Raw genomic sequence first — 13,194 nt, 5'->3', positions numbered from 1 at the left:
GCACCATCAGTGAACATTTTCAAAAAGAAGCTGGACCTTCATTGGAAGGAAATCTGTCAGGATTACCACAGGTTCATCAACCTACTATCCTTATTACTGAAGTTTATCGGATCAACTGATAGCTCTACAAACGAGTCAAAAATAGCTTCAATTAGTGGTAGGTTCGGATAAAGTTGATTAAGGGCCTGTCTGTAGTATCATTAAGCGAAGACTAAGAAGTAGATAGTGGCACATAGATTTTGAGAACAAGCAACTTATGAAGCCTACAAAGGTGACGTTAATTTTATTATTTCAGTTGAATACACTTAACCAAAGACGCCTGAATACGCCTACGAGAACTAATGAGTTTAGATTCCATAAGTAATAATACATCGGCTAATAACGTGGGAGACTTTCGTATCACGTCATTCTCTGCTTCCCGATTCACTGAATTTTAGGTCGTAACTTAGGGAAGAAATTCGGAGAGTAGCAGTCAGGGGTTCTTCGTATTTGTTGTCCTCTTCAGAATCAGAGACTCAGCTCCCTCTCAAGTAAAATCGAAAGACAAATAAAGTGAATAGGGCAGTAGATCAGACGTTTGACTGCCAAACGACAGTTGTATAGAGAGCGCCCCCAAATGCCCTGGTACGGTCGAGAGTGGGGAGAGTCCACTCCCCTCTCGAAATGCTCTCACATGGCCACGCGAATATATAGCCTCTGCCAGGGAAGTCCTAATCACTGCCTTCTCGTTGCATTACTGTTGTTTACGAAATTGAGAGGACCAAAAGTGAATGTCCGGCGCTTTAACCGGGTTGGTGGACACGGAAAGTTCACCTAGGGGAGTTGGAAAACCCTGATTCCAAAACAATGGTGAACATGGACACCACGATCCTGAGCGAATAAAGGGCGTATGAACCAATTGTTGGTCACCGGCTAACATGGGACTAGATCTCTTCACGATACTCCACTGCCTTGTGGACTAGACCTTCAGGTCAAAGGTTCGGGGTTTGGTTCCCTAAGAAAACCACCTGCTTCGGTTTGGCCACCCGGACAGTATCACAGTCCTCACACAAATCGAATGAGATTTGTGCGGCGCATATGTATCTGGTGCTTCCTTGTACCAATATTTATATGTTTAAATAAATAAATAAAAAATGTATAGCGAGCGTTACCATAACAGTAGATTGTATGTCATCTAAAATAAAAAATTCGTGGCCGGACAGCAAGATAGTTTCCTATCAGGAATGAGGTTATTTTGCACTTCCAATGCTACCTAGTCAATGTATTTTGACTTCCGATGAATTGATCTTTGAAATGATATTACTACAAGAGCGCAGTTTTCAAATTGTGCGTTGCGTTTTCAGGTTTTGTTATCAAGTGTTCATGATGTTTATTCTCAATCAACTTCCTCATCTCTGACATCTGAGAACTCAAAGACATTTTATATTTTGTCAACTGTCTATGTTTTTCTAAAGGTTACCTTCGAGCCACTTGTCTGATTTTAATCTATAGACAACATGCACATTCGTATTTGTATTGTATACATATAGTATTTTTTCCCCGCTTATGATGTCTTTCACGTCCCCAAAGCTCATCACTTGACTTGTGGTTACGATTTGTCTGTCACATGAAGAATTGAGTTTCTCAGAGAATTCACTGCCTCGTGCGATGTGTTCCCAACATCCCAACTTTGAGTAAATGTTCAGAGTATATCAGTGGAACCTCAAAAGCCTATCAATATATTGGGGAATAAACCCTGAATCGGAAGTAGTGTTGCGGTTCCTATGATCATTTCCCCAAGTTTTATGAGAGTTTTCCAAAATAGGTGAAATTTTCTCTAAATTTTGGAAATCGAATTGATATCTCTCTGTGTTGGTAAGGGGCAGTTTTGTTTAAGTTAGATTAGCACTTCGTTGTGATATATGAATTATTTTCCTATCAAGAAACGGGTCGATCAAATGGTTACTCGATCTACGTAAAATTAGTTCTAGAATTAGCCTTTTTAGTCTTAACTGTAATAAAAATGGAGTGGAAATTGACGTTTATCATTATACAGTGGCGGAGGAGGGGAGTTCGCTCATTCAATATCAACACTGGATGAGTCGCATGGTTCAGTTTCGGTTTCACTTTGGAAAGGACAGGAGACTTGCTGACCTGTGTTAGTTCAGGCAATGATGGTCTCTCAGTTGATCCAACTTCTTTTGGAGAGAATCGACAGGTGGAGCCTCAACCACGTGCTGAGGTAGTGAATTACACCCGTTGATGCTTCGATGGGAAAGCCAATGGTCAGCTGACAAGTAATTCGTTCTGGGCTTGTGAACTTTTTGGAGTGTCCTCGTAAATTTTCTGTTTTGGAAGACAGGAAAAATGAGGGCATATCAAGTGCAAACTCATCACTATGTAATTTGAAAACTGTGATCAAGTCACCTCTTGTTCTCCGGTATAACAACAGGAATAGGTTTATTTTGGTCAGTCGAGCTTCGCTATTCTAAGAATCAGCTTAGTTGCTGTTCTCTGAACCTTTTCCAAAAGCTCACTGTCTTTTTTTAGACAGGGGCTAGCCGCTTGAATGCAGTACTCATGTTTAGGACGTATGAACACTATACAAGGTCAAAAAAGTCTTTGCATCGATATGACTGAAGGCCCTACGTATTGACCATAGTGTTCTAAAACGTTTGGCGGCTATTGCACGGCAGTGTGCAGTAGTCTTTAAGTCTTGGCTAAAGATGGTTCCCAAGTCAATCTGTCTGGACAACAGGCAGCTCAGTGTTGTTCATCATGTATGCATATGTAACCTGACTCAAAATGAAGATTAATGCGAGACTTTAATTTGTGGATAGCGTTTGAGCAATGTCAAGGTGAACTTAAGATAGTCCACCTACTAGCTAGCGTCTAAAGAGGATTATAAATTGGCGTGTGAAATTATAATTGGGACTTAGAATTATAAGTTCGGGTTAAATATTAAAGGGTTTTCATCGCGAACTGACATAGGCTATAATGCCAAAATGCTACCTAGCCACATATATGAATGAGTTTCGCCCCAAAATCCAAGACTCTCTACCTTAAACCTGATTGGTTCGTCCATAAATTGTAGTCTTGCCAAATATATTCGTATTTTTGTTTGTTTATTATTTATTTATTAAAACACTGGTACAAGGAGGCAGTGAATATGTATGCGTCACACAATTCATTCGATTTTTACGAGGACTGTAATACTGTCCGAGCGCCCAAACCGAAACAAGTGGTTTCCTCAGGAGGCCACTCCCCAAGCTTTTGACCTGAAGGTCTAATCCACAAGACAGTGGAGCAAGGTTAGGAAATGCAGTCCCATGGTATGCGGTGACCAACAATATTTCCATACTCAATTCGCTCCCTCAGGATCCTGATAACCCATGTGCACCATTGTTTCGAAATCGGAGTTTTCGGACTCTCCTAGGTGGATCCTCCATACCCACCAACCCGGTTAAAACACCAGACATTTACTTTTGGTTCTCTCAATTTGGTAAACAACACCCCCACCTCGAGAAGGCAGTGAGTAGGACTTCCCTGACAATGGATGTATTGGTGTAGCTATGTGAGAGCATTTCGTATTTTTGTTTGCTGTTAACAATCTTAAGGAGCCTAAAGATTTTAGTTTTTCTACAGACTTTTGAAGCCTATAGATTCGGTCAGCTTAAGTAGTTTGTCAACCTTGTGTTTTTTCGACCATAGCCTGATTATTGTTATTTAGATTAGTTTGTAATCCGTACTTATCTACTGATTTGTATTGTTTCTCAACAGTATCGACAGGTATGAGAAAGACAAACATTTGTTACCTCATAGTAAAGTCACTGAAGTAGTGTAGAACCGAAACAACACCATAGTTTGTGTTCAAATGAAATTCACTCGGTTCTTGTTTTTACTAGCTGCTTAAGCACCAACAGTGGAGTTTGTGGTATGATATCTACCACTCATTTTATAAGGAAAATTTTCTGCGTCAATACTGATCAAATCTCCGCCATACAGCACATAGAATCCACTAAACGACTAAGATAAGGTACAAAAAAGCCATAAAATGATTAGAAAAAGAGAAAACCATACGGATTACCGGTTCACGTTGAACATTGGAAAGATCCTGAGAAGTTTTTGTCAGATAGTTATATATCAATTTCAGGATATGATCTACATTATCTAAATAATTTTTCAAATGGCTATTATCATGATTTAGTTGTCAGGATATCTTTCCTGTTATTTCAATAAAAGTTACTTCGTAAATGTATACCACGTCCAAATTCAAGTTATAATTCACGAGGCAACTCGTAGACAACATGTTACGTGATTTAGTACTATCTCACAGCTCTTGTATTTATTTTAACATTCCAGACCTTTACTCATTAGCTTAAAATAATGTAAATAGCTTTGTTAGGTGATTTCAGTACAACGTGATTCCTAGTAGGCTTGTTTGCTTGATCCCTGCCGGGAAATTAAGCTGGTATTCTTCCTCTCTAGTTAACTGCTTTAAACTCCACTTGTTTTTATTGCACTTTTATTATAAAATTCCAATTAGTTTACATATATTATTTCCGAAATTTCCTAGAAAGTGTTCCGGGTAGTTGTACCAATCGAGCGAGGTTTAATTTTTAGATGAATCGTAATTGAAATTTGGCCTCTTTTTCAACAAGCAAAATCAATGACATTTCCAATTTGTACAGAAAATAATCACGCTCCATTTAAAGATCAGATTGACGATGAGACCGTAATGTTTGATCTGGACATGAGTGTGGATACTTTGCCTGGTACACCCCTAAAGAATGATGATGGCGACTCAGATACACAGAAGACTCGGGTAATGCTGTCATAATATTTTAATAGATTGCATTTAGACGAATCAGTCCAGTAATTCTCTCTCCGCGACTCCTTCAAGACGTGAGAGTAAAATGAAGTCAGATATGTCTCGTTCTACTTCCATCTCAGGACTTACTGATAATGTTAACTTGGAGGACATTTACGAGTACGACTGGGCTGATAGTGATTCTGAATCTCCTGGTGGAAAACATGAGAAGGAGTCATACATAGTTCAAGAAGTACTTGCTGACTTTTTAAAGGTTGGTTTTATCTCTTACTTACTGTCGCTCTTTTTCATTCTGGATTTCAAGGTATTAATATTGTAATATTTTTATTAGTAGCAAATGTTCGTTTAGGTGTCAGGGGTATGCTTGTTTACCACAGAAATAATCCTTTAGTTATTTACAACTGATGTTCTATCATGCCTAGTTCTCTGTCTTTCTGTTATTTGGTTCTCGTTTCTTGATGTGTATTATAGGAACTTCGGTTGAAATATGAGCCTAGAGATCTATTCACGTTTTGCTGGAATTTGGGGTAGAATAGATCAACATGGCTTGGCTCATTTTTTAGTGCGTTGTGGAATAGCATCGCAGTAAATTAGTCGTCATCCAATGGTCGAAAGATATCTGCAATAGGACACAAAAAAGAGATAAGGTAGGTAGGCATACTCAGTAGGAAACAATCAGTTTATTAAAATAAGTAAAATAATAATCAGCACAATATTTCAAGAAGCATTCGCTCTGAACACTAGTTATCGTTGTATAATCTAAACCCCATATTAAGTCCTGCGGTTTCTACCCTTTTTACACTAGAGGACATAAAAGTTCTGATAAGTTTTTTTGTTTGAAACTATGAAAATATATCTATGTAAGTGAAGAAAGTGGTTTTTGTTATGCAGGTTAAGTTCTTGATCATGAGAACCCAATTATCTGTAAATTTCTACCGTTTTGATTGATTGCAGTATAACACTTTGCTCATGGTAATTATATTGTTTACTAGTATTTTGAATTACCGTTTGTTTTATAACGTTGTATAGCTGCAGCTAATCCATATTTATTTAAGTCTCCTTATTCATATGAATGGATGAACTTTGAGCCACTATTAACTCCAGTAACCAAAATATGATTCAGTGTTTAAATGGTTTTTCGTAGCTAAAATGTTTGGATAAATCTGTGGTTTTATTATTATTTTCATCATATTACGTTTTATTAAGAACCTTTGTATGTATTTTGCATTGGATTTTATTCTTAATTTTGTTTCTATCAAGTTTTCAAGCAGTTCAGTTGATTAACGTTTTCCCCTTTTTATTAGGTCAAATCTTTTAAACGCAAGTACCCTGATCTTGCTAGGCGCGCTATGGATGCTTATGAACGATCTTGGTTGCAACAAGAGGGGATTGTTCCTGTTGGTCGTGCAGACCTTGGTCTCACAGCACTCAAAACTGATGATGTTATGAAGCTTTTGCAACAGGATTATCCAGAGATACACATTGCTTTGACGGATTTGTTTCGTCGACGAAAATTTAAAACGGCTGTCGAAAATCAAAAGCGTCAGTATGAAGTAAGTTTGAATAGTAGAAATCATTTTCTTAACCAAACAGCTTCTACTTTACAACACCCAACTGTGATTCTTTATACAAATTTGAATGAGATGGTTATCAGTGGGCACTCCTAATGAATTCTGTTCGCTGTATGTAATGAAAGCACACTAAGGTATCAGAGAATTCTGTGAGATGAGGAGGGGAACCTTAATTGATGGAATGTGCATACATAATACTTCACTTGGTGTTATGTATTGCTTGGAAACTCGTGATCTATAAATCGAATGATTCTGTCGGGCTGAATAAAATGGATTGTATTTGGATATGAATGACTACACACATTTTCAGGGATTTCGAGGGGAGTGACTCTGTTTATCGCACCTTCCATCATATATTCCGTTTGATTTATCTTTCCCAGAGGGCCGTCAGGTTTTAGTTGTAGCTAGGTTATAAGATTTTAGGTCACAACTTTTGTGTGATTATTAGCTGTTATACCTGGTTTTCAAGGTCTTAGTGAATAGATTAAATTGAGATCATCTACATAGTGATTGTAGTTCGACATTTGTGGCTGAGTGATATTATGCATTTCAAAGGATAAGATAAAGTCAATTTTCGACTTACTAAACCTTGTAGTATGTTTATTAATTTTCAGTCATTTGGAAGGCGGAAAAATGCACACATTAGTCTAAGGTTACTGAGATATAAGTGTTTAAAGAATATAGGGCCCGTGGCATGAGAACGATCATCCTTTAGTTGCTTAGATTCCTTGTATCATAATCCCTTGCGGATTGATTTTAAATCCTAAGCTTTGGGTTTAACCTATGTTTACGGTGTTAATTCTTCACATAGGCTGCTCGTATTGAACGTGGAGAGGCTCGAGCTGAAGCAGCTCGCAGACGAGCGTTAGATTCTGCTGCTGATTACAATCATCGCTTGATTACCGAACGTATGAGTTCAAGACGTTGTTATTGGGATTTACAGACAATGCAAATTCACATTCCTCAGAGAATTTATAAGTTATTAGAATATCCAACATTTCCCAATGGTGCATATCCTGTGGCAGTCATACCTGGACAGTTTGCAGAATATTTTATGAGCTATACTCCTGAACAGTTATCATACCTTCCATTATCACGTGTTCTATATCCACATCCACTACGAAAACATAGAAATCCACCTCCTCTTCCCACAACACTTCGATTTGGTTCGATTAAACCGAAATTCAACACACCTACTATGACCTCTTGTGATCTCGGTGATCAAAATTTATTTGGTTTAGATCATTCTAGATCTATTGACTCTTTAAACCACCAAACCACGAGTTCAATGGAAGGTCTTCGGACTAGATATGCAAACGGATCACTATTATCAAGTGGTGTTACTAAGTAAGATTTTGTACCTTTACAGTATCTCTGAATACTTGCATTTTACTTTAATTTTAACGTGTATAAACTATTTTTCCATAGGACGTCTAGAGTCCTGTTTAAAATTCTCACTAAGACACTGGCCAGTTGTTAAAGTAGTAAAGTGATACAATGCTCAATAATTAAGCCTAACGTTCAGGTCCTAATTGATTGGAGACTGAGTGACCTATAAACTAACTTCCTCCAGTCGCCTATGACATTTTATCATATTTACTTTGTGTTAATATTCTGTATATATGTCATTATATTACATAGAAAATTAATTCTTTCGAGGTCACAATAAAGAAAGCTGTTGTACAAATCGGACTTCTCCCTCTAGTTGGCAAAGAGGGAAGAAGAGGATAGAAATGGAGTCGTTCAGTATATTGAAGTTGGAGTTGCTAAATACTAGCTCATTGCGAACATGTACTACAGACGCGTTCGAAGAAAATATAAGGTTGCCAACCGAAACATTGATGTTAAACAGTTTCCCACTGAAATCTACAAGCCAGTGTAAAAGTCAGTTAACACCAGAACCAATTCTTAATTCTGTTTCGTAGAAAGGGTTTAAATCACTTTGCCATTCAGAGAAGAGTCGAACAGCATAATTTTGAGACAAAGACTAAGAGTATCCATCGAGAAAAAATAGGGTCTATTATTCTACAGAAGCCTAAACATCTCACACGATTACGTCACTTCCCACTATATTTACCACATGTTTGCGTGGACACACATGGGGAGGAGTGATCGAACAAGTTTAATGAAACATGTGCTCAAATGGCTTTAGATTCAGTTAGTATCAAATTCTCCAGCAAACGTAGGAACTAGGAAATGAGCCATATGATTGAGATCAACACAGCTCTTAAAATGTTGCATAGGGATTGTCAAGAGTGAATTCTCAGGTTTTTAAAGGGCTTACGTATTAGGGAGTTCAAACTTCCTTTATCTTTATCTTAACCGTGAATTTGTCCTGGTTATTTTTAATCCATTTTACGACCTAAGTTGGTGTAACATCTTCATATTCCTTTCATATCACATCCATCAATTCTTTTCTTTCCTCTGTTTTTATTTATCACTTTATATTTGTTTAACTTTCTGCTTAACTGATAATTATTAGTTTTCGTTTATAAATGCTTTGAAAAGTATATGCATGGTTAGCTTGTTCGAAATGTATAGCACAAACACGTCATATTTTTCAGATCAAATATTTGTTCTTATTACTCCATCAAGATTTATTAAAGGGACTAATTGCTCTAAATTACCGAAATTCGAAAGCAAAGTAAATCAAAACGAAAAGTTGTTTTCACTAACTTCATCATCATGCTCTACAGTTATAAGTCATTAATTATCGTATTACAATGTCAAAGTAGGCCATGCATCAATGAATTAGACAATTTTATGTCTTTAACGTTCAACATTAGATAATTCGCTTGTGTTTACCTTGTTTTGGCCATTATAATACAATCATTCACTCATCATTAACATAGAACCTGGCACATATGTATGTTAACCCAAGTTGATTTACTTCTGTGGGATAAAATTTAGAGCGAGAGTTCAAAATAATGTATTAACAATGACAATAAATAAGACTAAGCACTGAGATTGGTATTTGAAAAAGACAGAGTCAAAGGGTATAAACGAAGGAATGGTGGAATTCAAATCAAGTAAAATAATAAAGAATGAATATGTCTGTATCATCATGAATTTCTAACAACATACACACTTTATCTTCCCTTAAACCTTGAGATTAAAATTGCTTCATATCTGTCTTCCTATACTATATCCTTATATACAACCTTTCTTTTGTATACTACCACCACTAAATTAACTATTTCTATGAATCCAGTGTTCATCTTGTGCTAACGAGGTATGGCAACTTGGACCGATGCATAAATGTGCCTGGTCCTACGTTGTAGCTGACTGACTGACAATAACTATGGACTCATAACTGTAGAACCTTATGATGAAAATAACTATTCTTCTTTATATTTTCTGTTTTTAAGTATTCTATGGAGATTTTTAAATTAATAAAATTCATCTTATTTTGAATTATTTACTTATTATTTCCTTTCTTCAGTTCAAATATGTTAGTTGGTGATAAATCATCAGTTTCTGATGTAGAAACAGATAAAACAAGTAATTCGATCTATCGACGATTTAAAACAAATACAGAAATAAATACAGAAAACCCTATTTGTGTTGTATGTGGCCAATTAGCTACGAATTATATACGTTGTTCTGAGTGTAAATTAATTGGTCATCCAAAATGTTTGGATATACCTGATTCTATGCTATCAGGTGTGAAAAGGTAAAACAGAATTTATTATTATTATTATTATTCACTCATGTATATTGGTTGTTTGAATCTTCTCATTAATATTTAGGACAGCGATTGATCAGTCTCTTATTGGCACATGTACATCCTGAGCGGATTACCTCAATACGGCCTTAGGTCACAAGTGTTATGAGCAGAGATAAATGGTGTCTATTTGGGATTCGTCATCTGAATGTACCTGCAGCCCAGAGTTGACGTTCACACCGGGACTGATCAATTACAGTCCTAAATATCAATCGGAAGATCCGAACAACCAGTAATATATATATATATATATATATATATATCCCATTACACTAGTCAGTGGCTATCTGGACCCATTAGCTTGACTAGTTTCTCCATTCACATTGTTGTTTACCGTTTTTCTAATTGATATGTTAAAAAGGTTTTTATACAATAATAATTAAGGTTTAGTCATACAATCATAGCTCCTCAGGTGTGGAATTTGAACACCTCCAACTCATTAGTTGAAAGTCGAGTTTGTTGAAACCGGGAAATAGTAGGATGACTGTTTAAAAGCAAAAAATAAGTTAATGCTTAAAAACTACTTAAAGTAATAATAATAATAACAATAATAGTAATAATAATAGTGGGGGAAGCAGTTCAGTTAAAAAAGATACATCTAGAAATAATTATTTCAGTTCAAGAAGTTACATTCACTTTTATGATTTAAAAATGTTACAACAGGATCGCCACTGGCTTCTATTCTGAGCCATGTCTGATAACATCTCCAGCTAGTGTTGTACTATCTTTACGACCCCAGTCAGGGATTCGTGAAGGACTAGCAGAAGCCGGTCCTGTAAAGCTTTCTTTCATACCACGGCACTATGTCGTGCACCGACCACTTCTCCGCTTTTTTCAACCTGTCCCAGCGTCGGCAAATAATACGTGATGTGAAATTCACTGGGATGACATTCGTAGGACATGTTCAGGCCACCGAACTCTGTGTTTCAAGATAATGATACCGATTGAATTTTCGTGGTTGTCCCCGAATACACGATGCCGAATCTCAGCATTACTAACATGCTGTTGCCACTGGATATCAGAAATCCTTCGGAGACAACGATGATCGGACACGGAAAGTCGTCTAACATCCTCAACTCGGAGAGGTCAGGTTTCACAAGCATAGAGCAAAACTGCTCTCACCGACGCGTTGTAGATCCGATCTTTTATAGCAAAAGGGCTTAACCAAATTAGATGTGAACAAACTCAATTGTACGTGAGTTGCTATACTAGGCTTTGCTGTTCACCTTTGTTCCAATGAGTTTAGGTGATTCTGATTTCTGGCAGTTTGTATCTCTTCTTCGCATTACTATTTGACTGTTCTTCACGGTCTCACAGATTATCCGGACGTTCTATGTACCTATGGAATGTGTTGCTCTGGTTGTTAGAAGGGGCATTTAAGTCGTGACTTCCGAATTATCTCGGCTTTCATCCTGAGGCATCATAATTCTTTCTTGAACTCGAAAGACAGTGTTTAAACGGTTTGATTTAGTTTTTGTGGTTAGGGTCTTCTTACAGGATAGGTTCGGAAACATTACATCCAACCCTCCTCCTTTATGCGGGCTTGGGACGGGCAGTAACTCTAGGAGAGCTACAGGCGGAGTTATATATATATATATATATATATATATATATATACAGGAATTTTCTTTCATTTTAATCTAACAATATATAGAGTAATACTGTTGACATTCATAAACTTATGTGACTTGGTGTATTTTCTTGTTGTTTTTTAGCTATGATTGGACATGTTTAGAGTGTAAACGGTGTGTGGAATGTAACGATTCAGGTCAGGAAGATCAAATGATGTTTTGCGATCGTTGTGATCGAGGTTATCATGCATTTTGTGTTGGCTTAGGACGAATTCCTAATGGAAATTGGGAATGTTTATTATGTGAATCATTGCCAACTCCTCCTAGGAAAGGACGTCCTAGAAAAAACAGACCCAAGGATTCAGATGATTTGCCATGGGGTTATAGTGTGAAGAAACCTCGTAAACCAATGTTGAAGCGGAAAATTTGTCAAACACCAGGTGTCAGTGATATCAAAGACACATCTTTAGCACATAGTTCTAATTTATACGGTAACGTTCAACCAGGAGTCCCTGGTGCTGAAGTAATACCTAAACGACGTCGAGGCCGTCCTCCGACAAAAAATCGCATTATTGTATCTCTTCCACCCCCATCTTCTCCTTATTTTTCGAATCCAACCAATTTTAGTCCTATTTCTTCAAATGTTTCTATTCCCCTACCAACCTCTCCACCTAAACCTTTATCGATCAAAGTGTCTATGACTGAAAGTGAACCTTCGGGACTATATCCAGCTAACTCCATTCCAACTAAAATAGAGTCCTTTGTTGCGGAAAAAGTTGATATTTCTGAAAAGTCTGAACATTTAAAACCGAATAACAGTAATAGTATTATTAATAGTAGTAGTACAGTCGACCAAACTGAAAATAATATTGTGAAACATGTTGGTGAAATGCAAATTCCTTCTTCAACAAATTCATCTGAATCAAATAATATTGAAAACTGATTCATCATTTAGACTGTTAGCTACCTTTTACCCTCCAAACTTTGTATATTTATCCATTGTACTTTAAAGTCTATAGTTTCATTTTTAATAACTTGTTTTAGTTACCTTTCTTTCCATGTATTTGTAATGAAATGAAATTTATACTCTATCTTTCAAATGTGGTTGAATTTTCAAAACATATTTACTGTTATAAGTCAGTTATTTTGTTTGTTTATGAATTGTTAACAAATTTATAGTTATAGTATAGGTGATTTGTGGAGATTGTAGTATTTTGACAGTTTAAATCACGAGTCTATTTAAGGTAAGCTAATATTGGTTTTCAGTGGTCGAAGAAGCGGCCGTGTAGTGCTTCCAAGTAATCTAGCTTAGATAGACTTGTGATTTCGACTGTTAAAATATTTATTATTGTTAGTTAAATATTAAAAAGGGGTTTTTATGGAGATTTAGTATTTTCATAGTTGAAAGCGTGAGTCAATTGAAGCTAAACTACCAGGGAAAACCTGGAAGCACTGTTTGACGGCCGTTTCGTCCTATTGTGGGACTCCTCAGCAGTGCGCATCCACGACCTCGCCTCG

The 13,194-nt window shown here is 36.7% G+C and overlaps 1 protein-coding gene across 1 annotated transcript; it reads left to right on the top strand.

Annotated features, from left to right (window-relative positions):
* The first annotated feature begins 1,312 nt into the window (after positions 1-1,312).
* On the top strand, positions 1,313-12,773 carry Smp_000150 (PHD zinc finger protein XAP135-related). The gene is made up of 7 exons (XM_018791440.1): positions 1,313-1,326; positions 4,556-4,804; positions 4,842-5,063; positions 6,115-6,363; positions 7,193-7,728; positions 9,824-10,054; positions 11,821-12,773. The coding sequence occupies exons 2-7, from the start codon at positions 4,649-4,651 to the stop codon at positions 12,617-12,619; spliced, it is 2,193 nt and encodes a 730-aa protein (XP_018645386.1). The 5' UTR covers positions 1,313-1,326; positions 4,556-4,648; the 3' UTR covers positions 12,620-12,773.
* Positions 12,774-13,194: the final 421 nt, after the last annotated feature.

The sequence above is a fragment of the Schistosoma mansoni genome, assembly GCF_000237925.1.
Source record: "Schistosoma mansoni, WGS project CABG00000000 data, chromosome 3 unplaced supercontig 0044, strain Puerto Rico, whole genome shotgun sequence".
NCBI lineage: Eukaryota > Metazoa > Platyhelminthes > Trematoda > Strigeidida > Schistosomatidae > Schistosoma > Schistosoma mansoni.
This window is presented reverse-complemented; position numbering and strand designations above follow the sequence as displayed.